The sequence below is a fragment of the Eulemur rufifrons genome, chromosome 16, assembly GCF_041146395.1.
Source record: "Eulemur rufifrons isolate Redbay chromosome 16, OSU_ERuf_1, whole genome shotgun sequence".
Lineage (NCBI taxonomy): Eukaryota > Metazoa > Chordata > Mammalia > Primates > Lemuridae > Eulemur > Eulemur rufifrons.
This window is the reverse complement of record NC_090998.1, coordinates 17,613,653-17,640,739: the sequence shown is the minus strand read 5'-3', so window position 1 is coordinate 17,640,739 and position 27,087 is coordinate 17,613,653. Positions and strand designations below refer to the sequence as shown.

Below are 27,087 nucleotides of genomic sequence, written 5' to 3'. Positions count from 1 at the left end.
TACTTTTCATTTCTTTAAGAGGTTCAAGTGTGTTCTGCTCTTGGAGCTCACCATTCTTAAGTTTTACAAATAAGCATGAATTTCACATCTCCATTTTCTAAAAAAGGTGTATCCTTGGAGAAGGCTTTCTGAGAAAAATTACTCTCAATAGGGCACAGATGCTCACTTAGCGAGTAACCATTACTCTTCAATGTCCAATTTTTAGGAAAGCTCACTGAGTATTGACTTCACCTACAGCTTTGAGAAATGTTAGGAGATATTTGGAGACAGAAAAATGCAAAAGATTGTCTCTCTCTTTAGAACACACCGTAGTGGAGGAAATAGATTATATTCAATGCTTTAACAGAAATTCTAGTTATGTATAATTTAAATATGTACAGAAAAGAGAGTGTGCTTCTCTTTTAAATAGGGACAATCATAAACAAATCAACATTAACCATATGAATCGACATTGAACTTCAAATGAATATCTGGTGAATCTGAGAATAGCTTTTCCTTAGTGAAATTGGTGCACATTCTGTTGTAAGCCATTATACGACCAAAATAGCCTTCCCCATAAGACTTTACATTGCTATCTAAAGGGCACCACTGAATAATTGATTATTTACTCTGACTACCTATCATGGGCTGATGCTATAGTAGCTGTCAAAGCTGCCTGACAGTCTCCATGGCCAGCCTTCTCTCTCATTCTGTGCAATGGCTCTTTCGTATCTTCCCCAGGAAACTTTAACTTCCAACTCTGACTCCTTCTCTGCCACTGACTTTGTCTACATTTCAGAGAAAATAAAAGGCAGATGGAAACTACACTTTAGAGAAAATAAAAGGTAGATGGAAACTCCTAAACTTCCTGCTTTGAAATCTACAGTCTTATTTGCTCATGCCTAATCCAGGGTTTCTGTTCAATAAATACTTGTTAAAAGAAACAAACTTAGATCTGCCTTCAGATATAGAATACATTGGTGTCTAATGCAAATGTTCTTATCTAAGTAGTAGTTTATGCATCATTGTCAATTACCAATTTTCATCTCTACATATTGATCTCTTGTGAACTTGTTTAATAGGAATTTACTCTTACAAAATGGATCCACATTCAGGGAGTTGACCAACTCGAGTTTTTTTTTTTTTTTTTGAAAGCTTAAAATCCAACCTCAGACTGTACAGAATCTGTTGAAGTAAATTTGACCTTCTTTGGCCTTTTGACAACTAGTCAATTATTCGTCTTTGGCAACATTTTGACCTCACTACCTAACGGTTATTAAACTTCAATAGTAGGAAAGATATCTTTCCAATTAGTATCTGAAATGTCACCACTAGCTGATTATTCCCTTGTGTTTACACTGCCATATGCTTCAAGTTCTCATTTATAATTCTGGGTGTAGGTAAGTAAATACTAATTTCTTATTGTAACGAGACGGTTTTCTTTCTTGAGGATAAATATGATCATTGAGATGAAGGGATAAATCAATAAAAGAGATAAAAAGCGTACAAAAATTAATACTGCTGTATCTTAAAATAGTCAATTATTAAATTTTCTTAGTCTTGACTTTACTTGTATGTATGCAACCCACAGCTTTTCAGCACATTGCATCACTAGTCTGGAGATTTATAGAAATGTTAGTGCTATAATTGCTCTCACTAATAACCTACACCAGTGTTCTCAACTGGGTTTCTATTGACCTCCAAGCAGTATCACAGCATTTAGTTGTGTATGTTGTATACTGCACAACTCTAGGAATGTCATTTTTACATTGACTATGATGTACAACCATATGCAGCAGGGCTTCCCATATAAAAGGGTTGTCAGATGTAGTAAATAAAAACAGGATGCCCGTGCAATATTTGAGACATACTTTTACTAAAAAAAAATTGTTGTTGATTGAAAATTCAAATTAACTGGGTGGTCTGCATTGTATCCAGCAATCCTAGGACATAAGGTGTTTGGAAAGTATGTGGTCATACTTTTGGTTGTCTCAATGACTGGAGGGTACAACTAGCAAGTAAGGTCACTTATCCTAAATATCTCTAAATATCTAATAGAGTCTCACATTATGAACAATGCTGCTTTTCTGCTTAATTCCTCAAATGGTTATAGTTTCCCAGGTAAAAACTCGAATTTAACTACTTCATTCTCGAAATGCGAAAACCGAACACCAGAGAGAATAAGGGGTGGACTAATTGGAATCAATACAAACAAAAGACTGGTACAGTGTGGTCAGTAAGCCCAGGCTCCCTTATGTGACCACTGCAAATGGCCTATAGAAGTGAAGACTGCAGATGGGGGACAGGTGGGAGGCAGCTTTATGGGGGTCCTACCACATGCTACTCTTCTATGTGAGCTTAAAGCTAGTGTGACCTGGGCATGAATTTTAAGCAGAAAAGCATCATGATCATATTTGTTTGAAGAAAGGATGACAATGCAACATTGCAAAAGAAAGGCTAGCAATACGCCCTGAGAATGTCATCAGCAAAATCCCTTATATGCTCCACATGTATTCCCTGAGCATCTATTCCGCATCCCTGTTAAGTCTCTGGAATGATAGTTGTGCTCCCTGCCATTCCCTTCAGAACCCTAGTCCCAGAGGGAGAGAAAGGTGAGGTAGGTATCCCCCTTGCATTTCCTTGCTCTTCTAACCTACACTTTTCTTCCTTTGTAAAAATGCTCTGCTTTGGATGTCACGTCTCCTGATGACACTGCCCTCTACCCCTTATTGCTGCACTTGTCTACTGGATCTCCAGATTGCTTTCTCTAATAGTACTCTTGTCATAATCCACACTTATTTTAATATTCACACAAATCCTCCTTCCGTATCCTAGATTCATTGTTCTTGAGCTCCTCTCCTCCAATGATCTTGTCCCACATCCTACTCTGCACTCACTTCTGTTTCCTTGATCTTGTCTTGACTAGTGCTCAAAGCCTTTCCATTGTCTTGATTTCTAGGCTCCCAGTCTCCAACCCCCACCTCGCTCCTTTCCAGCTCACTTCCTCCAGTTATGCGACTCAAAAAATCTGATGGCACAAAGATCATTTCACTGGTCCTAACCCCTGTTATATTTTCATGTCCCTCTGTAAATTTGGATTCCATGGTCCATATTTATATTAACTCCCCGGCATACTGTTTTTTTTTTTTTTTAACTCCTTTGACCTCTCCGCCTTCATTTTACTGTTCACTTTTTGAAAAAACCCATTTTGTGAAAAAACCTATTTTTTGCCAACTCTGCACCTGTAACAGGCCTGCTGTATGTTGCTGGAGGAAAGCACCCAAGAATGCTCACTGATCTCACTATAACCTCATGCCTACTACTCTCAAGCAGGTCTTCAGGATTTTCTGGCAATTAAAAACAATTTCATTAGTCCAAATTAGTCCATTTACTTTTCCACTCACCAATAGGACTATTTCATTCCTTATCCTCACTTCTCCAAAGTCCAACACCCTCTTCCCTTCTTTCACTCTGTCCCTGGCTGGTCTTCTTGTTGATGGAAAAAAATAGAAACAGAAAAGAATTTCCATAAGCTTCCACCAACACATCTATCATCGTAGCTCACTTCTGCCCTCTCCTCTGTTACATGAATGGACTGTGTTTTAATTTGAGGCTGATTTGGATGTTAGATCTCATGCCCTCCTCTCTACTCAAGGTCATCACTCTGGTCTCTGGTGGAGTTCCCATTTCTCTCTTGCATCATGAATTTTTGCTTCTTTTTATCAGCACACAAATATGCTATAATTTATCTCAATAAACCAAATTCTTGACCTATATTTCTTCACACACTATTTTCCCTCATTCATCTTTTAAGCAAAGCTCCTGTAAGAATTGTTTTGTACTTTCTATCTCAAATTCTTCTCTTCACATTCTCTCTTGAACCCATTCTAATCAGGTTTTTGTTCCGAACATTCCCATCAAATTGTTCTTCTTAAATTCACCAGTGATATCCATTTTGCTAAATCCAGCGGTCAATTCTCAATTTTTGACCATCAGTAACATTTGGCACAGCTAATCATTCCTTCTTTGAAATACTTTTTCTCTTGAATTCCAGTCACTACATTCTTCTGGTGTCCAACTGATTGCTCCTTCTCAGTCTCCTTTGTTGATTCTCCCCTATTCCCTCAAACTTTAAAATTGATGTCCTGCCTGGTCTAGTCTTTAGACTACTTCTCTTTTATATTCACATTCTCACGCTAAGTAATCTCCTCCTGTCTCGTGGCTTTGGTAATTAATTAGTGGCCAACAACCCCAATATGAATATGTCCAGCCTAACTTTCCCCATGAATTCCAAATAGACATATCCAACTTTCCACTGGACAGGTTGGGAAGTCTTATAGGCAACTCAAACATAGTGTGTTTAGATTCAAACTCCCGACTGCCCCAATCTGCATGGCTTCTCCCACCATTTCCCTATCACAGCAAATGTTCAGGTAATGCAAGCTCGTATGTACATAAAGGTGCATTAGCGACTGACAAGCATCCTGACTGGTGGTACTTGTGCCCCAACAGTCGTTAAATATTTGGAACATTCCTTCTATGTAGAACATTGTATATTTGGTGAATAAATAAAGGAATAGTTAGAATTTGTCTTGGAAAATCTAAAGTTACTGGTCTTTGATATCAATGACTCAGGTAAACGAATTAGACTATATGAAATGATCTATGAGGTTATATAAATTTTTTCTTTGCTAGAGTAGATGTTTACCTAACTGATATGGGATTTTTAGTGTCTAACAATGTCTTTTAAATTAAAAAATGCAGTCAATAAAGAACAAATTTGAAAGCCAATTGAACAATTTTAAATTAAAATCTGCGTAAGTTTATATTTTATTAAGTCCAGAATTCTTATTAATATTTTGTTTGTCAATTATATTAAGTCATTTGCAATTTAATATGATTGATTTTTTGAGAGAGTTGATCAATTTAAAGTTACTTAGAAACTGAGTGTTTTTCCTACATCATATGAACATATTCTTGTTATCAAAGACTACAGAGAGTTAAAGTACTTTCAAAGACCACAAGTAATGTAATATAATACTGAGATAAATTTTTTTAAAATAGCACATTAAGTGTTCCCATTTATTAACTGGCCAGCCAACATCTAGAATTGGCTGCAAGATTTAGTTTTAGTGAGTTAAAACAGTAAGCTAAATCTCTCCCTCTCTCTCAAATACCATGAAGTGATGTAAAAATATGAATTTAAAAATGAATTCCCATAAGAGTTTTAAATCAAAGTTGAACAGTAATTGTATTTTATTGTCTTTTTCATAAAGCAGCTTGTCAGAATGTCCAGTCTTTAATGTAGTTCAACCCACTATATTCATATTAGAGCTACATGGAAGAATGATACCATGAAGAACAGTGAACTTCTAAAGCATCTTCTATAATTCCAGTTCGAAAATGTCATCAGCATTTTACCAGACTGTGTAAAGTAATCTTGGTTTTACTGATGGTACACATATGACATTTATCCTGCCTGCAATGTAATCTCAGCTAGCTCCAACTAAGAAAAGAGCAATGTAGTGACAAATGTCGTAATTAACATCTGGGTTTAGCAAGCAGGGAACAGAAAACATATGTTCACTATTAAGATAGGATTTATCCATTGGATTTATTTTGACATTTGATTTCTGCTTTAAAAAAATAACATTGCTTAAACCTTAAGTGAGATCATTCCTTATTTTAAGGGACTTTCAGTAATGAGCAACAATACTGGGAAGAGCTAAAATCACAATGAATATGCCCTTAAAAATTTTGAAAACAACAGCTGTTTGCATATCTCAGCAAAATTCAAATATGGGTGCACATTTGTTTAGGTGCTGCTATCGTTTGCTATAACTTTTATTACATGTCTTATTACTCTTTATGAAGATCTTATTTAGTTTATCACACAATTCCACCAAAACAGAGCAAAATTTAAAGAAGCAAAAGGAGTCTTGTTAGCACCACTATCATTTGCGTGAATGAAACTAAAAACACTGAAAGAAAAAAGTTTATATTAGTTTCGAGGAAGTGAAGTTAAACAAACAAAAGCCAGGTGGATATGGGACAAGGATGTCTAAACTGATCAACCTCATTAGAAGAGCTACTGGGATAGTGTATAATTGTGGTCTTCATTTGCATCCATTTTCTATTAGCAACAGTGAGAGAGAGAGAGAGAAAGAGAGAGAGCTGGAGAGATCTCAGAGATTCACAGGCATTCCTCCACTTGGGCTGCTCTTATATCTTTAGACCAAACCCTCACAGACCTCTAGCCCATCTAACTTAACTGATTCTGGACTTCAAAGGAGCCTCTTTATCTCATTCCCTTGACAAAGAGCAAGACTGCTTACAATAAAGAATGACCCTAGAAGAGCTCATATAATATTAATATTTGATTTTAGCAAGTTAAGCTTATCCAATTTTATATTCAAGCTGCATTTTCTACTTCCTATTCTCCTCTTTTCCACTCACTGCTATAAATTGTTCATGTCATGTCTATATTTATCACCATATTGTAAATCATTAAGAATAAAGTGTGTCCTGCATCATTTTAATCTCTCTGATTTCTTCTCTACAACCAATTTAAAGCTCTTAATCTAGAGTGTTACACATAGTAAGTGCTCAGTAAAAATTTAAAACCTTTAAAAACTTATGTACAGTGATATAAAATTTTTAAATAGTTATAAATAAATATACCATGTAACTAAAAACAGAATGTGGGTTTTAGCATATAGGCATAATAGGATTATCGCTGCTTTTTCTATACTGCCATATGACAAGCAACTATGAAAGAAGAAAAATATTTTTAGAAGGATTTTTCTATACTCAGAGATGAAGATTATCTTATTACAGAAACATTCGACACAAATAGTATAGATTCACTTTAGATCTTTTGTTTTATTAGGAAGAGGAAAAAAAACTTGTAAATGTATAAAAACAGTTTGTATCATGTAAAATAATAAAAATATTTATGGTGCAAGACTTTATGATTGCAATGTTTATGTAGATAACTCTGTTAATACACATGAGGAAACAGGGCTGCAATAATAATACAAAACTTTAAAAATCGCAAAATAACATGATTTACTTTGGAATTATTTATGTGATTTTTAGGCCAATAATGCTTTGTTTAATCTTAAAATTATTTTTCATTTCCTGAAATGATATAAACAAACTGGTTCAGAGAGTGCCCACAAACATCTGGAGATGCATAAAGCTTTCATGACTAACCCATCCGAAGAAAATTAAAAATTGACTGCATTATACATCACAGAGAACCTGAGTCGTTAGGCCACACAGCTTATTAATGCTGATTTACGTCTGATAACATCACTATTGTTCTACCACAATTTGACTCATGTACTGAGTATTGTCTCAAGGCCTGTAAAATTCCATGGAATAAGGGAAAGAAAAACCAAACATGCGAAGTTACAAAAGTCTTCGTGAGGCCACTGTTGCATATCAACATACAAAGAAAACAGACAAAGACTATGAGTCTCTTTATGGCAGCAATCACATCTGATTCAGCTTTCTGCTTTCTAGAATAGAGTCTCCCAAACCTGGCTGAGCATCTGTTGAGAAAAACAACATGGATATCTACAAATTCCCTTCTACCTTTAGAACCAGCATCTGTTTTTTTTAAAGCAAAGAAATCATGCATTTATTTAACAACTGCAATAATAATTGAGTAAACACTTTATTCATAAAACTATGTATACATCATAAAAAAACGTGGGTACCATTCAATTGATTTAATCCAACAAGTATTTCCCAGTCTCCTATATGCTTAGTCCATGCAGGGTGTTAATCAGAGTATGGAGGAATATAAACTGTTCTTTGTCCTCAAGACTCAAAATGTATGCAAGAAGGTAAGATGTGAAAGTAGTATGAGATTAAATAATCAGGTGCCAAGTGATTTTTGAAGATCCCAAATCTACGGTACAGACACTAAATATTAGGCATAGTTAGCTAAGCAATAAAGAGTAGGTGCTGGCCACAGCTACCTGGCACACTTCAAAGCATTTTCAGAGACAATATCCAGTTGGCAGCAAAGAAAGACGTACGCTGCCACCTAAGTGATGACTAAATTAAGCTCTACTTTCTTCTTAGAATCTAACATTTTATAATTACTTTTAATTCATCCCAAACCAACAGGACAGCTTTGCATTTGAATATCATCAGCAGAAAATGTTTGCTCTTGCTAAGACACGTACTCATCCCTGCCAGTTGGAAGGTAAAAACAGCCCTCAAACTTCAGCTGCTGGCTTTAGCCAAGGGAGGCCAAGAGGGGCAAGCAGGAGTGGAAATGGCTCAGGATGTGGCCTTTGAACACAGTTTGTTTTTATTCTTTTATGTTATGTTATTTATTTATTTATGAGACGAGTCTCACTCTGTTGCCCAGGCTAGAGTGAGTGCCATGGCGTCAGCCTAGCTCACAGCAACCTCAAACTCCCGAGCTCAAGTGATCCTCCAGCCTCAGCCTCCCAAGTAGCTGGGACTGCAGGTGCGAGCCACCATGCCTGGCTAATTTTTTGTTTCTATTTTTAGTAGAGAGGGGATCTCGCTCCTGCTCAGGCTAGTCTTGAACTCCTGACCTCAAGCAATCCTCCCGCCTCGGCCTCCCACAGTGCTAGGATTACATGCGTGAGCCACCACGCCTGGCCTTGAACATACTTTCTCACCCCCTCTCCCCAGTTTGCTCTGAAACAATTGATCACTAGGTACTATTTTGGCGCCCCCAGCCAGAGAGTATACAACGTAAGCAATCACTAAACATTTGTTGAATGACTGAGACATTAGTTTTGAAAGTGGCAGCTAGTATGCCAGTGCTCTCCAGTGCTCACATTTAATTTTTGTTTATTTGGAGTCTATTCATACAGTACTACTTTACTTATTTTGTAGTATAGAAAGGGCAACTAATAAATGAGAGGTAGGTTATACATCTCAGGAAGGTATTATACCCTAAATAATCACTGCAAAGTCAACTGAGCTAATTATCAGGGTGATACTTTGAGGGGAAAGTACATCTATAATCTCAGCTCCCTTTAGTGTGAGACTATTATGGGACAAGATGGGATTTCCCTCCTTGAAACTCCGGTGTCAGAAGATGGCTGAAATATTCTCCCTTGAAGTATTTTTAGGATCTGTGATTTCACAGTAGTATTTCATGTTTGATGATATAAATGCCTTTTCCTTTTTCTTCTCCCTTTGTTTTTTTTTTTTTCCACTGTAACCCTAGACTTGAATTCAATCCGAGTTAAAGACAAGGTGGCGCCTGAAATTTCTTCAGCCTTTCTTTCCCTTAATACTGACCAATAGAGAGTAAAAGCAACACAAAACAAAATAAAAACATCTCTCCTCGAGGCCTCCACAGTAGTACTTTAATTTAGTACATTTGCAAATGTGGTTGTGATATAAACTGCAAACTATGTGTTTGGTGGTTTTGTTCATATGTCCCTATGTAGCAATGCATGTGACGGGCAGCAATATTCATTAAGCCTCATTGTGCTAAACTGCTCCTTTGCAAGTCTTCCTTATCTCTGTGTGCCTGGCTCCTTTGCCTTCTCCCCTCATGACAGCCCCCTGCTAACACTTCTATCTTAACGCATCCTGAGCTCTCTCAGCTCACACATGTAGGAGTTTCCTATTGGAACCCTGCTGCCGAAGGAAGGCAGATCCCAACATTCACCCTCTTCTCACCAGACCCAGAAATCAGAAGCTTCTGTACTTTGCACTTACTTGTTCAAGCCTACATAGGCCAAAGCCTGACAATTTCAAGTTACTGGATAAGTACTGGCGTCAAACAGTTTTAGTATTATCGATAAGAGAGCCCTCAGCATGTAAAGATGACAATCTCTCCACAATACCTTCAGCACTTTTTTTTTTTTTTTTTTTTTTTACAGATAACTGCCATATCCACAGCCCTTGACTACGGTGTAAGTGAAAAGATATGACCTTCAGAGAATGTCAGAGTCAGTGAGGGACATTAAGATGTCAACATTCTATGTTCTTCTTTAACATGCAGAAATCACTTGGAGTCCAGTGGAAAGAATGAAGTTGTCTTGATCCTTTGTAGGGCAGAAGCCTCTGTCATAATTCATTTGCCATTACCCATAGATTGAGACAGAAGACCAAATATCATAAAAAATGTTGCACAATTTACATTGAGAATGCAAGTACAATATCTTGCTTTCCTATTGTTTAGCTTTCCTAATATCTGACACTCTTTTCAACAATTACGTCTTTGTTTCCTCCAACTACTGACATTATTATGCCCTAAGTTTCTCTATCACACTATACTATTTCTATGGTGAGCACATACTGTTAATTTTTTTGTCTTTGCTCATAACAGACACATTGCAATTGTGATTTGCAAGAGCTGAGTGATCTTTTTTGAGGGCACAAGCATGACTGGGTGCACTATTACCACTTGTCCTTTCTGCTCAGGGCTAGACAGTGTTCCTAGTTTGGCACTAGGCAGCCAGTGGAGCCTGTCCCTGAGTTGGCAATGAGCAGGACTCCCAAGATCATTCTCTTCTAAGCCAGAGGTCTCTGTCACAAATTTCAAATGGGATTATACATTGGAATGAGGGAAATTATTAAAATTACTATTAATATTTATTTTGTAGTGTCATCCAAAATTTTTTCTATTTTCCTACAAGTTATAAATTTTTACCACTATTTGTATAGTAGTTGATATACCAAACATATATAAATAAATTATATATTTTGGAAGCATGAGCTATTTAAAAAAAACTTAATAAGATATAAGAATAAACGAGTCTAGAGACCACTGCTAAACACTTCTCAGATGCAACCTTTCAATACCTTGGGTTTCAGATAGCAACATAAATCTTATCATAGGCTAATACATGCTAATGATTCTGTCATCATTCATTTATTCATTAAAAAGTATTTAGTAAACATTGATAAGAGTTAGTAATTGTGCTATGCATGAGGCAAAAATAGAAAAGAATATAGTCATTGAGTTCTTTAAATTTCCAAATAGGAGAAAGCATGTAACCATGATGTTTTGTTTTTGCAGCTCCCTTTGTCCAGCAGGAGTTTTCTCGATTCTATTTACAGTTGCTACTTGCCCTTTAATATCAACTTGAATGCCAGACCCTCTAGGATGCCTCCTCTAACTCACTTAGAACTGAGTTAAGTATACCTCCTTAAGTGCTCAGGCACTTGTCCTTTGATACAAAGCAGCATCTCCCGCTGAGAGTGTACCAGCCTCAAGATAATATTGCAGTACAATGTTCTTAAGTCCATATTTGTTAAGAATCGATAATGTAGTAGGACACTTGAGTATCTGCTGTATTAGAGGCCAAATGACTGAACATGTCCAAACTGAAAAGTAAGTGGAAATATTTTTATAGTCTGAAATAGTTCTCAAACATTAGTGTGCATCAAAATCTTCTGGAGGGCTTGTTAAAACACAGATTGCTGGATTCCAGCCCCAGAGTTTCTGATTTGGTAGATCTGGGATGGGGCTATTAATTTATATTCTTATGAGTTTCAAGATGAGGTTCCCAGCACAGTACAGGAAGCGTAATTTGAGAACCATTTGTCTTAGTAACTGGTCAAGGGTATATAAAACTTTCACCACTTGCTCCATGCTATGTGCGATCCGATACAGTCATTATTGACAACTCAGGTTTTCTCTAGTAGTGCTTAGGACACTTAACACCTGAATTGTGGAATTTTCTTCTTTAATTGGGTCTATGTATCATCAAACCACTATATTATCCAACTAGGAGGCACAGCAAAAAGCCAACATACTGAATCAGTAAGTGTACTTTACAGTTAGGAGGCGATATTGAATATATGTATATTATATTTTTTAATTTCAGTAAGTTTTCTTGATATGTACTGATTCAATCTATTATATGGAATTTAATTAAAGAAATTCATACTATGACTGGAGAAATAATCTCATCTAAAGTCTCTCCTAAGATCCAGTGGAGAGGAAAGGTGGTTAAACTGACAGCTGAGAAAAATAGAGCTCTTTGTCCTTTCAGTAAGTTCTAGTTATGGGGTTAGTTGTCTTATTGTTACAATGCCTGTAATTTACTTTGAAATATGTCTGCATGTACAGCATGATATTATATGTGTATGTATATATATATTTTTTAAGTCAAGGTATAACCCAAGTGCTGCTGGCATTTAATAAAGACTGCAGAGTCCAGGAAGGGTCTGTTAATGTCCTAATCAAGGATGCACAGTCGGGGGCAGTGGGATGGGGGAGGAAGGAAGAGAGGGTTCTCAGTATTCTAATCATGAAGCCCATCCTAGAGGCAGTTCATACATGTTCTTCTGTCATTCACTCATAACTCAATTGACAATGGGCATTTTATTAACTAGCATACTGAATGTCAGAGATGAGTTTTCATTTCTAAAAATGATGGCTTGTTGACTAGTAGGATTAATATTAGAAATGGGGCTCTCATTGGTAGCTTTAAAGTTATTCAAGATATGTGGATTAGCTAAAAATACTCTATAAGTGTTCTCTGCTCTTGCATCAAAAGACAAAAAACCCAAGAGGCCTTGTACACTTTACACTTAGGAATGATGTCCTAGATAAGTCAGTAAAGGGTCCTGTGTCTGTCTAAGAACTCTAGAGGATTCCATTAGCTTGGTGCCTGTTCTGAAATGTAGCATCTGTCTTGCAGGAACCTTTCATGGAAGATGGTGATAGGAGCACTTAGTAAATAAAGAAAATTGGAGCTCCTTTAAGCATTCAAAAAAAAATTGTACCAGCTCTGTGCATGTATGGAATGTGTGTGTGTGTTTAATCTTTAGACCCCCTTTTTGAATCCTATGAGAGAGGGGACAGAATCGGGGTCTGGCATTTCTCTTCAATTTTCTATGCTACTCGCAAAACCCCTGGTGGGTGGTATAACACAGCCCAACAAGGAATCCTTAAATGCTTTTCAGATGGGAAGTGACTGCAGACTTAGATCCTACCTCACAGTAACCTATGAGAGAAGGGTTGTACTAGAGCATAGGATAGAGACAGGAAGGCAAAATGGCAGATGCCTCTGAAAGCTCAGAGGTAGCTTGAGTGATGGTTGCAGTTCGAGACTCCCATTTTTAGTGACAGTAGACTAGGTCATTTAATTCAAATATTCTGCTGAAAATAATTGGAACAGCTAGACATTAGATATTTAAACTTTGCTTGAAGGTATCAGAAAGCCAAGAAGATAGTAAAGATTATCAGGCTAGGATCTGAGGGGAAGACATAGATTCAGAAATCTGAGTCTGAGATTTGGCACTGATTCTCTGTCATGGGTGTTCACTCATACAGGTTGGAAGAGTTGAGAGGAGGAGAGGTCGAACGGAACTTTTGACCACCTTGCAGAGATAAGAGGAAAGGAAATTGAACCCAGAGCTGCCAAGTAGGCTTTTGGTGAATCTGTCTCTCTTTGGGTTTGGACTTGAAATGGCCATATCTGAGGAATGTGGATGAGCCAGAAATAGGCCCTCACAAGGGCCTATTAAATAATCTGAATTACTGCAATTGAATTTCAGCAATTCTAGATTGTTAATGTACCCAGATTTTACAATTCTTCTCTACACTAAGGTAATAATAACCTAGGTCTCAAATGATTTCTACAAAGGATATTGTAGCATAATATCTGGCCATAATAAAAAAGAAAATAACTTGACTCACCAGTGAACAAGACTACATGACAGAAAACCAGCAGAAACATTAAACATTAGAATCATGTGTTCAGTCTGTCCCAATATTGGAGTTTTAAGTAAGGTTTAAAAATAACTATGCTTACTATTTGCAAAGAAAGATTTTTAGCAGAAACTGGGAGCTCAAATAAAAATGGATAATCTAAAACTGAAAAATATAATATTTGAATTTAAGAGCTCAAAGAATGGGTTTAATAATATATTAAACACAGATAAAGAAAATTAATAACCCAGAAGATACGTCAGAAGAAACTACTCAGAGTGGGACATGGAGAGACAAAGGATAATATATACAGGAGTATGATTATGAGGCATAAAGGGTATGTTGAGAAGGCTTAACATGTATTTCATTATAGTCCCAGAAAAAAAGAGAAGAGAAGAAAAAGTATAAGCAATATTTGAAGTCATGATGACTGAAAACTTTCCAAAACTGATGAAAGACATCACAGCACAAATTCAAGAAGGCCTAAAGCTCCATGAAGAGTAGAAACAATATTACATCTGAGCACATTGTAGTAAAAGTGCAGAAAATCAAAAGCAAATGAAAACTCTTAAAATCAGGTAAAAGATAAAGAAAAAGTACTTTCACAGAACAATTAGGACAGATGACTTCTAAATGGAATTGATGAAAACTAAAAGACAATGAAATGATAGCTGTAAAGTTTTTAAATGAAATCATTGCTACTCAAATACTATAGTCAGAAAAAAATATCCCTCAAGGATGAAGGACTAAACCAAATGTCAATGTATTGAAATAGGAATAATGACTACTTATGTTTATAGAAACAGATAGAGATGTACATTATTAGTATGGCGTATAAGACATACAGGGATAAACAAAGTGTTCAGTACTTTGTATCATAGGGGAATGGATAAAAATACTAATTTATATCAGACTTAAATTAGTCAAAGATACATGCTTTAATCTCTATAGTAATTCCTAACAACAAAAGAGTGTATAACTTCTCAGGCTACACAGGACAAAATGAATAAAAAATAAATGTTAAACGAGAATGGAAGAAAGGAGAGAAAAATCAAATATATCAGATGGGCCAAAAAGAAAGCACTTAGGAGATGATAGACTTGAGCATACACACACACATATCAATGACAGTAACAAATGCAAACAATTAAGCCATCCAATTAAAAGATGAAGAGTGTGTTACCAGATATAGAAGAATTTCATTTGTGTATTTCTTATAAAGTGACAATTAAGATTAAAAAATATCAAATGATGAAAGTAAAATGATGAAAAATGTTGTATTATGCAAACACTAGTCAAAATAAAGCTGGTTTGGCAATATTAGTATTATATAAGAAAGATTTTTGAGACAAAAGTCATTGTTAGAGATAGAAGAGACACATGAATGTTAGTGAAAATTTTAATAAACTAGGAAAATACCACAATTATGTATGGGAATGATCCTAGTAAGAGCCACAAAATATATTAAGCAAAAATTAACAGAGTTAAAGAGAAGTAGTTAGATCTACAGATATAATGGAAGGTTTCTAAAAACCTCTATTGATATAAACAAACAAAAATCAATAATGATACAATTTGTACTAAAATATATACATTATAATTTTTATTTTTTCTTGAACCTATTTGTTAAGTTAATAATTATTTATGAATTTATACTAATTTATTAGCATAAAGTTATTCATAGTATCCTTGCATAAACTTTAACATTTGTAGAATCTAAAGTGATGTCCTTTTTCCATTCCTGACATATGTCTTTTATGATTTCTCTCCCTTTTCATCAGTATCTGTCAGTATTTGACTTGATCAGTATTGCCAGAGGATTATAAATTTTATTCATCTTTGTAAACAATTTAATGTGAGCTCTATTGACCATCTCTATTGTTTTATTTTCTCTTTCATTTATTTTTACTCTTTGTTATTTCCCTCCTCCTTCCTTTGTTTATAATTTGCTTTTCTATGTATAACTTCTTCAAATGGTGTGTTTTCCTCTAATTTGGTCTTGAGGTTTTTCTCACAGGAGTGGCTATAAATTCTAGCCCTGCCCTGATGGGGCTTTAGGGATTTGGTTGTAGATGTTTACAATGTGCCTTTCATGGAATATTTTATCCTGGTAGGCAGCATAATACCTAAGAGTCCAACCCATATACAGGTGTCTCTCGGACAGAAAACTTGTTTGTATTGGCAGACACTCTTGTCCGACCTGTGTCCAGTTTATTCCTATAACTCCTAAAAAAATCAAATCTCCAGACTTAAATTGCTTCACAAAATGAAATCAATTTTATAAAACTCTTCTAGAGAGGACAAAAACATAGCAAAAATGGTTTACAACTAATATTATGAGGCCAGCACATCTTGATTTTGAAACCTGGCAAGCAAGAACATCATAAGAAAGAAAAAGTGCAGGTCCAATGTTTTCATGTACAGTGATGAAAACAAATGCTAAAAAAAAATGTTATATCAAATCCAGCAATACACAAAAAAGATAATACATTGTCAATATGTGGAGTTTATCCTAGTAATGCAAATTTAAAATTAGAAATTAGGTTTAAAGTTAGAAAATCCATTAATGTAATTCACCACATTAACTGAATAAAGGAGAAGAATCCATTGATCATTGATCATCCCAATAGATTCAGACATTTATGACATTGAGACAGAGTATGTTCTTCTTAACTACATAGAAAAATATTGATATATTTTACTATATCAAAATTAAGAGTTTCTGTTCATCAGAAGATATGATAGAGTGAAAGAACAAGACATAGAGTGGAGGAAATCTTTTCAACTTATTTAATTAATAAAAGGTGTCTATCCAGAATATATAAAGAAATGTTATAAATCAATATAAGAATATTAAATGACTCAATAAAAACATGGTGAAAGACATGAATTGACACTTCAGCAAAGAGGATATCCAGATGACCAAAAAATATATCAAAAAAGTATTCAAGCTCATTAGTAACAGAAAAATGCAAACTAAAAAATGCAATAAGATGCACACTCACCAGAATGGCCCAAAATTAAAAGACTGACAATACCAAGTGTAGACAAGATTGTGGAAAATTGGAACATCCATTTATTGAGAGTGAGAGAATAACCTGGCCATTATAATGTTGAAGATAAGCATATCCTACAATCTGTAAATTCTACTCTTGGTGTATAAATAACATGTATAATAGCCCCAAATTGGAAACATTCCAAATGCCTATGTATGTGGAGAAGAATCTACGAGTGAATTGTAATAAATTCATATAATAGAATACTATGCAATAAGGAAAATTTATGAACCTTGGAAGTGAGCCATCACTGCATTGTCGGCTTAAAATCAGTCATTCTATTATTCTCTCTCAGTTCTGGGGTTTGATGGCCTCAGCTAGAGTGTTCTCTAATGAGGTCGTAGTCATTTGGTGGTTGCAGTTGGAGTCTCAGCTGGGGACTGGAACAGTTGCTGTTCCTTGTACTTCTCTCCTTCTATTTGATCTCTCTTTGCGGTTCTCTACCTGTCACACTCAGGGCAGCTCAACTCTACAGATGGCAGCTGAGGGCAGCACCCACAGGGAGCATCCCAAGAGAAAGTTTTAGAAGGTGCATGATGTTTTCTAACCTAACTTGGAAGCCATGAGGGGTCACTTCCACCATATTCTATTTGATAAGGAAATGACAAAAGCCCTCTTGGGTTCAAGAGAAGAGGACATAGCTCCTCCTCTTGATGGGAGGATGGCAAAGGAGTTTCAGACATATTTGGAAACTACTGCATGGTTACATGGATGTTCTCTTTATAATTTATCCTTGAAGTATCTATTGTTCTTCTGTGGATTTTTCTGAATGAGTATTATATTTCACAATTTAAAAGGCTAAATAAATAAATAAATAAAAAGAATGTAGTCCTAGTCTAGTGAGGAGGGCCAAGATCTACCAGGGTTGTAAAGAGCATAGTTGTTCTAAGTGTTTTTAGTTCTTCACTATTCTTGAGATGGTTAATTGTGTGTGTCAACTTGGCTGGGCCACGGTGCCCACATGTTCATCAAACATTCTTCTAGATGTTTCTGTAAAGATGGTTTTTGGATGAGATGAACATTTAAATTGGTAGACTTTGAGTAAAGCAGATTATTTCTCATAATGTGGGTGGGTCACATCTAATCAGTCGAAGCCTGAAGAGAGAGAACAAAGGCTGACCTCTTCTGAGCAAGAAGGAATTCTGCCTTTGGGCTCAGACTGGAGACTTTCCCTGATTATCAGCCTGAAGGCTTCCCTGAAGATTTTGGACTTGTACCTCCACAATCACATGAGCCAATTCCTTAAAATTCTCTCTCTCTCTCTCTCTCTCTCTGAGATATACACACACAAACACACATACACATACACACACCTTCTTGGTTCTGTTTGTCTGGAGAACCCTAACACAACTCTCTAAGGCTTTGCTTTAGTTATTAACAACTTGGCTTGGCCTCCAAACTCTTACCTCCCAAGAAAGTAGAGCTTCCATCAGAATTGTGTCCTTGCACTTTTTCCTATATCCTTGTGATAGGTAGAATAAAGACCCTCCCAAAGATTTTCTAATCCCTGGAAACTGAATATGTTACCTTACACAGCAAGCAAAGAAGACTTTCCAGATAAGATTAAATTAAGAATCTTGAGATGGTGGGGTTATCCTGGATGATCCAGGAGTGCCCAGTGTAATCACTAGGGCCTTTCTGAGAGGAAGGTGGGAGGGTCAGAGTTAGAGCCAGGGAAGTTGTGACAACAGAAGCGAGGTCAGAGTGTGCCACTGCATTGCTGGAGGGGAGCCACAAGCCAAGGAATGCAGGCAGCCTCTGTAAGTCAAAAAGGTTCCAGAAAGAACCAGCCCACCAACACTTTGATTTCAGTCCTGTAAGACCCATTTTCAGACTTCTGTGTTCCAGAATGAAAGAAAATAGATTTGTGCTGTTTTAAGGCACCAAGTGTGTGGTAATTTGTCACAGCAGCAATAAATAGATTTAGAGTTTTTAAATACAATTTCTTTCTGTTTTTTTCTCAATCAGGATCTTCTCTATACTGTTTGATTCTAGTTGAAATGCTTCGCAGGCCACCTCTATTAAATCTATCCAGAGTTAAAGGCCTAGCTCAGATGTTCTCTTCTCCGGGAACCCTTCTTCTTATCATAATTGGAAATGATTCTTACTCCTCGAAAAGTCTAGAGCACTCGGTAGCACTGATAGTCCACTTACCATGTATCATTTCTTTGACATTATTTGAGGCTGAGGTTCTAGATCTTTTTTGCTGCTCTGCAGTTCCTAGTTCATGGATTTTATACATATTAGGCATACATATTCATTGAACGAATGAACCAAAGAATGTTACCATAAAATAGTCTTAAATATGTCCAGTAATAACATATAAAATAGTTGATATCTCGTAAAAATATAAATTGTAACATACGTTTGCAACTTCATACGATCCATTTAATAACTGTTCCATGTAATGATTTAGATCTCTGAATCTTTTGTGATCTGAATTTGTGAATGGTAAGTGCCACCAGTGAGGAAACCTGTTTTAAAAGAGAAAAGTATGCCTTCATTAGTTTGAAAATTGGCCTCTGCATCTTAGCATTGTTCATGAAGTTATAGCTATCTTAGGTGGAAGTTGCCAGTGGAAACGTTTGAACACATTTGAAAACATGAATCAGATAGTCTACGAGTTTCATTAACTTGGCTGTGTTCACTCATGCTATTTTAACTGTCATTCATATTAATACTAATTTAATTTAACATATTAAATTAATTTGTATATTCCTTCTTATTGTATTTATGGCAGACCACACATTTTGTCCTTTAAATACATGTGGGGGTTTAATACTTTCTGAAGTTAATGATTCATAATTTTTCAAAAAATTCAGATTGTATTTCTTCTGGGTTCACTAGAGAGATTGTTACACTAACTAAATTAAATATTTTACCAAGTGACATATGCTTCCATCTGGTCTTTTGGAACAAAGTGACACTTTCCCCAAGAGTCTGACTTGGAGAATTTCTTCTGCATTATCTGATGGTTCATCTTGATGAACTGAACTTGATTAAGACCAGTTATTGGGTGAGATGACTTGCTAATGGGTAGCATTTGGCAACATATTTTCCTATTTAAATATATCTTTTTAGAAACTACCTAGCAGCTGCCTCTGACTGCAGTCTTACTGCTGCTTTATTCCCGTATCTGCTTCTTTGGTAGAGACTGAGAGCTGGGTACCATTCTTCCAGGGGAAATAAATGTAGGAATAATGAAGGGCTGTCAACAAACACACAAAAGAGTGTGACAATTTCATGCCCACCCCACTCACTGGTTCCTGCTAGAAATGTCAGGGAAGTCCAAAATTCTATGTGCGTATATTTAACTAATTAACATTTTATTTTTTAAAAAATTTCTTGCAGCTCTAAGACTTAAAGTACTAAAATTTTTCATCCAGATTTAGTTATCATGAAAATGAATACCAATACACAATTAATAAAAAATATCACATAGAATATACATATATTAAATATATATGTATGCTAACTTTTGGGGGGAAATGAATTTGATAAATGATGCATTAGGCTGGTTTGAAATATTAATTCATATATCTGTGTTTGAATTTCCCTTATTGGTAGAATAAAACAGAACTCATCATCAGTTCTATTCCTTTGTTAATGTTTCTATGGATATATGTACTAAAACATCTTATGTATAAATAAGTAAACAAAATTTGAGGAATTTTGCTACAGTTTAATTGTTTGAAACTTTTTGAATTATATGCCAAATATAACACAGCAATCAGGTATAGAAAATTGTATTTTATGATCTTTTATCTGACTGCCATCCTGTCTTCACTCCATTTTGTTCAAAACGAAGATTATAAAACACTGGACTTGCAAATAGATTTGACACTCTGCCTATTAGAGTAATTTATTTTCTCAATACCAACACCAATATTTTGGTTTGCCCCTTTGTCTGGGAGAAGAGCCATGGTGAAAGCAGAAGAGGGAAAGGAAGTCAACTCTCCTCAAGCAGATTAATTTTTAAAAAGATTATCAATTTAAGTGATATTTTCATGTCTGTGTCCTCTTGGATGGTACCTGGAAGTACCAATAGCCCGATTAGAAGACCACTGCTACATGCTAGGACTAATTAGAATTTTATTCTTCATGACTTTGACTTTCTGGTCATATTTTCCAGGTCGGATTTACATAACTCCCATAGGGCTTCTCTCAGTAATTTAGGAGTCAGAGGAAATCTTGCCCTCATCCTTCATGTATCTGCATCGCCGTAAGCCTTGCACGCTTTGGGACTATGAGGCTACAAATAGTGTTCAGGCTACAATAGTGTCCTATGTGCCCTGAACATAGGAACATAAATGTTCCTCGCCTCCACAGATTGCTTACATAGTTTGAAAATCAATGTAGGTACCATTGCCAGGCAGCAGTTGTGAGCAAAGCAGAATCCTAACGAAAGCTGAAATTGAGAAGAGAACTGTGGGGAGAGATTATTAGCACTTTTAAAGTTTTACAAGTTATACCGATATGTATCGGAGAGGTACAGTGTAGAACGGAGACATTTTTAAAACAAAAAAGGACAGCCGTTAAACAAGGATTAACTTAAACTTCTAAATTACTAATGAGTAGGGTAGGATGGCAACTACTGATGTTGAATTCAGTATGTGCAGCCAAACTTTGAATTTTTTTTGCCTGTGCCTTTTTTCTCAGTTATTCTATCAGATGTTTTTTGATCATTCTTAAGCCTGATGTTACTTCTAAATGTTTCCAGAATGCCTTTCTCTCTTTCTCAGTCTCTTGAACATGCTCTCACCTCAATCATTCTAATCTCTTGACTTCCTGATGTTTAAACTATCTGTATTTCAAAATCTCTATGACATCTGCCAATACCGCTTTTTTTCATGAATGTGAACTACTCAATTTTCAATACTGCACAGTATCTCCTCATCTCTTGATAGCGGTGTTTATATTTATACTTTGGGAGGTGACTAACCCTGAATGTCAAGTACAAACCCACGTGTAAAAAGTGTGTCAGGGAAAGTATGAACATTTACATTGCAAAAGGACCATTTACTTAACAAAAAACCCACTGTACATAAAATAACAGATTTATCTAAGTGCCAATATCATAATTTCTGGAAAACTCACCTTTTTAAAGTCAAGATACATCTTTGTTATAAACTGAAGTCTATGATCTAAATTTGGTTCTAAGTGATGAATTTTAGAAGGTTTATTTGAACAGTAGTTAATTTTACAATATATGTTGTTTGCTTATGTTTAACAGTTTTTCCATTATAACACGAATGGAAACCACAATTTTCAAGATGGGTTTAAAATGAACATAATAAGAAATTAAATTTAGATAATACAAGGTTCATAATAATTTAAAAATCAATAATTAATGACAGCAAAAGTGAGTTATTAATATACTTTTTGACATTAATTCATTTAAAATTTTTTTGGTCCAGAAACTCAATAGATGAGAGCTTTTTATTATAGGTATTTGTTGAAAGAGTAGATGTATCCAATTTTGTTCTGCATTTTTCAATTTCAATTGTATTGTTATAGAAAAAAACTAAGAGACTTAAATTTAAAAACAGGAAAATAAGACAATTTCCCCAATTATTGATAAAAAATGAAATAGCTTTTGAATTTTTCTGTCTACAAAATCAATGGCTGGAAGTAAAAAGAAAATTGCAAACCTTGTTCTGTTTTATGAGACAAAAGATTCTTTGCTCTGAGAGCAATGCAGACTCTCTGCTGGGATAGAGTCAGTGGCATCGGAGTCAGAACACTGTGTTGCTCACAAATAGAAAATCCCATAACCATAATTTTTCCTTTTGCTCAAGGACAAGTACTGAAGGCAAAACAATGTGAAAGGACAATGCCTTACTCTGGGAGAGCCAATGATGGAAACTGCTTCTGAAGTTGGCTGTGGAGTTTTGAAAACTGGTCAAATGATTTTTCTGTCAGGCTCGTTTCATTGTTACTGTGTGTCACCTGGATCAGATACAGCTGCAGAAAGCAAATAGACAAAAATCAAAAGGCAGTAATGTCAACTTGTAATACATTGTAAAATCTGATTTCATGGAAACGCTACAAAGCAAGAACCTTTTTGCAAGAAAATTAGCACTAAAGCTAAGAGATGCAATTTGTAGAGGCAAAATTACCTGTAAACACAATCTACAAAGATATCATAATCTTATGTGCTGGAAACAGACTGCCTAATTTCTGCTGTTCTTTTCTTGTGGACACTTTAATTAGCTCTTAATTTATCTTCTACCACAGGGCAGGAACTGTTCTCTTTGATGGTTCTCTACTAATAGCTCTTGCTGTTATGATTTTTCCTTGGAACATTCTCTTAATGGCACTTCTGCTTCAGATGTAACCGATTTTTCATTTGCATAGTAAAAAAATCATGCTATAGGAAAGAATATGTAGCATAGTGAAGGGAAGTCTGAGATGAAATCAAATAATACTTAAGTCAAGATGACAGACTTTAGACTTACATTGCTGGGTTTCTTGCTGAACCCTAAAATTGTTGCTCTTCGAATTGACCTGGTTGTATTCAGCAAACAGGATTCCTGGGGAAAAATCTGGGAAGTAGATTTGGCAGGGCTTGTGGCTGACATTTGTGCAAGTGTGTGGATCAAGTTATTCAATTTAACAGGGAAACATTCCAGACTTTCCTTTATTTTCCTAGAGAAATGACAGAGAAAATATACTGAATAATATTCCCTTGCATCAAATCATTTCATTTATGATCTATTTCCTTGTGTTTGTTAATTGTGTGGGGGGAAAAGCCAAGAACTATGTATGTTTATTTGGAGTCCATCTATTAAATGTTATTTATATAAACTTCAAGTTCACATCTGGACTTGTTAGAAAATATACCAGAAAGTCTTGTGATGAAATATAAAACTAATTGCAATATTGTATTTTTACTTTTTCTTAGGTTGGTTTTATTTTGTTGTCTATTTTATGGATTATTTTTTCTATTAAATTCCAGTTTATAATTATTTAAAATACTTAGGTAATTCCAGAATTTAAATCTACAAAATAATGTATATTCAAAGAAGCCTAGCAGCTACTCCCATACTCTCTGCCCTATTTCCTTCCTTCTATATTTCAACAGTTTTAAAAATTATGGCTCAACTTTCATCATTTAATTTTTTAATTTCATTTTTGTGTATATTTATGTTTCTCTCCCAATTATCTTAGGAAAAAGATAGCATGTGATAATACTGTGTTTAATATACAAATATTTTATATAAAATTTTTTTTTACTCTGTGGTCTTTTTTTGTTTGTGTTTTCATTGTTTTGTTTTTGTTTTTTGGCTTCTCTGTTTTTTAGGGTTTTTTTATTTAAGAAGGTTTGCATTCTAATGATATGACCACATTTTTATATAATTTCTTTTATTTCTTCTTCTTTTTTTTTTTTTTGGCTATTTTCTATTCATTCCCTACTAACAGAAATATTGAAATTAGTTAATAACTTCTTTTATACCTTCTGTTCCCTCTTCTCCAGTATTATATCATCTTTTTAATCTCAGCTAGTTCTGTAAAGCAAACAGCATGCTTATTTTACTTTTCATTTGTGCTTCACTTCTCTTTTTTCTAGAGCTATTCTATCTGCATCATACAGTGTGCATGCTATACACACTATACAATTTCTCTTACAACCTTCATTTAATCATGAACTCTTTACCGGTCCTCGGTCCACATCTCTCCAGTCACTTTGATTATCTGAAACTCATTCTCTAGTACATTCTTCAGTAAGTGCTCAAGGAAATAAGTTTCTGAGTTTTTGCATGTTGATAAGAGTTTGTGACCTTTTTACTTGAAAGTCAGTTTGTCTGGATACAACATTATTTTTTGAGTGTAATAAAGATATTATTCCATTTTCTTGTGTAATAAAGGATTACTATCCAAAACTCTGATGACACAGTAAACTTCTTTCCCAGATAAGTGAGTTGTTCTATTTGCCTAGATGTTTAAAGGAAATTTATTTTTCTCCAAAGTCCAACAATTTTTCTAACATATGTTTCAGTATTGGTTATTCTGGGTAATTTTTCTGAATAAGCACTGTGTCCTTTCAATAGGTAATTTTGAGTCTTCATTTTTTGGGAAATTTTTCATAAATTATGGTATTAGTACTATTAAAATACTAAATGTAAAATTTAGAATCAATATAGTTTTAATATATTATTTTGGTTTTCTTTATTCAGGGATTTTTATTATATGTATGCTAGATCTTCATTGTCTTTCTTCATTTCTTTTTTATTTTAAAAGTCCTCCCTATTTTCATCTTTTTTTCTCAAGGCATAATGTGCTGTGTTGTGTTTATTTACTCCTGTGTTCCTCCTAGTTTATAACTTTTAAAACTATGTTTATATTTCCAATCCTTTTTTTGGTTTAGTCACCTTGTTTCTGAGTTTTCCTAATTGTGGTCTAGGTTATTCCTTCATATTTTTACCAATTTCTGATTTCTTTTAGTTCAATTTGAAATATAGGCACACAGTTTGTCTCTTTGGTGGGTATGTCTTTCTGGCATACTTTTACTGTAAAGATATTATTTTGTACCTTGTTCCTGTTTTTCTTGTTATAATTTTGTATGGATTCAATCATGGTCTATTTTACTTACTCATTTAAACATGAAATTAGAATTATTGAACTTTCAGGATGGAGTAGAGGATTTTCTAGGATCTGGGACTTCCTTTTCTGTTGATATCACATCAAAAATATGTGTTTACATACTTTCTGAGATATGCCTTCTTTGATCTCCTCCCTCCTAATTTTTTTGGACCTTGATTTTCTCCCATTATCTCTTGTCCTCTTAGTTTGGATAATAGGCTCAACAGTTTTTAATCAGTGTGAGATATTTTCCTGGAAGGGAGCTCCAGTTACCTTTGAGAGTTCATAGACTGCTCTAATCATTTCAGATTTACCATAGAACCCTCACCTTTCCCCGTGAATTTGAATGTGCAACAATCCCTTCCGGTTTCAGCTGCTCTTCTCAAATTGTCCTGCTGGGCTTCTTGTGCGTACCTATTGACTGTTGGAGAATTGTTCTCAGTGCAGTCTGATGACCTGTGGTTTGTTTCCCTTGGCTTCCTCCCATACAGATGCTGATACCACATAGGTCTTATAACTATTAATGGTTTGCCTCCACAGGCTTGTATTAATATTTTAGGGATCTTGGGTATACCTCGACCTAGTTTTGTTGTAGATGTTGTCTAAACTTTTAGATTTTGTTATCCTAGTCAGTATGTCTGTTTTATGGAAGAGATTTAGGGACATGAAAAAACTTGGCTTTTTATAATATATAATTCAAGCAACACAGAAAAATGTAAAGCAAAATTTGAAAGATTCTATTTCTCTTTCCTCCATGGGAGGAAAGTGCTTCTCCCCAGAAATAGTTTGGTATTATTCTTTTTGAGCTTTCTCTATACATTTATGTAAACACACAGACATGCAAACACAGACACACACACATGCTGTATTTACTCCTACTACATACCAGGTGCTATTCTAGTGATGGGATATAGCAATGAACAAAAGACAGAAATTTTTGCCCTTCTAGGGTTTACAAAATGTGAAATTCAGATAATAAATAAATGATCCAGTAAAACTATAGGATTTGAGAAAGTAATATGTGCTATAAAGGAAAATAAAATAGGAAGTGGGGAGAAGGAATACAAGGGTAGGTAATAGTGTGGCAATTTTAAATAGGATAATCAGGTATAATCTCACTAACAAGATGAGTTGAATGATTTGGCAAAGACCTTAATTTGCCAAGAAAATAGGTCATGGAAATTTCTGATGAAACACATTTTAGGCAGAAGCAACAGCTAGTCCAGAAGCCCAGAGGTAGATGAGTGACTAGAGTGTTTCATGAACCGTAAAGAACAGCAATGTGGCTGACACAAAGTGAGGAGAGAAGGAGGGGGATCAGAGAGATAAAAGAGGCACAATTTTGTAAGGACTTTGATGTTGTATAAAATGGGACTTAGAGAAAAATCACAATTTTATGTAATGTAATTTGTTCTTTTAAACTTAGTAATATATTTTGTAAGAAAAATTTTTTAGTAACTGGTGCATAGTAAGTGGCCTCAAAATAGTTGTTGAATGAATGAATAATCTTTCTAATCAGACCATAGCATTGACTCATATTTTCTAATGGCTACATGGTTTCTCAAATTATAGATGCACAATGATTAATCAAACCATTTTTTTTTTAAGTTGTAAAGACCTTTGTCTTACTGTTCAACTTTGTTTGATACCAAGGATCTGTCTATGCATAGGCTTGCTTTTGGCCTCCTCATTTTGTTGCCTTTGTCTATTTGTCTGTCTCTGTGTGAATATTATATTATTAATACTTTAAATAGCTAGAACTTTATAATACATCTTGAAATCCAGAAGAAAACATTC

The 27,087-nt window shown here is 35.0% G+C and overlaps 1 protein-coding gene across 6 annotated transcripts in view; it reads right to left on the bottom strand.

Moving 5' to 3' along the window:
• PIK3C2G (phosphatidylinositol-4-phosphate 3-kinase catalytic subunit type 2 gamma) overlaps positions 1 to 27,087 on the bottom strand; it is a 372,544-nt gene that overhangs the window by 42,403 nt on the left and 303,054 nt on the right. For all 6 annotated transcript variants that reach the window (XM_069491534.1, XM_069491537.1, XM_069491533.1 and 3 more), the window contains 3 exons: positions 23,166 to 23,355; positions 22,550 to 22,671; positions 19,073 to 19,181 (listed from right to left, as the gene is read on the bottom strand). In XM_069491534.1, coding sequence (XP_069347635.1) covers positions 19,073 to 19,181; positions 22,550 to 22,671; positions 23,166 to 23,355 — 421 coding nt within the window. The remainder of the gene's footprint in view (positions 1 to 19,072; positions 19,182 to 22,549; positions 22,672 to 23,165; positions 23,356 to 27,087) is intronic.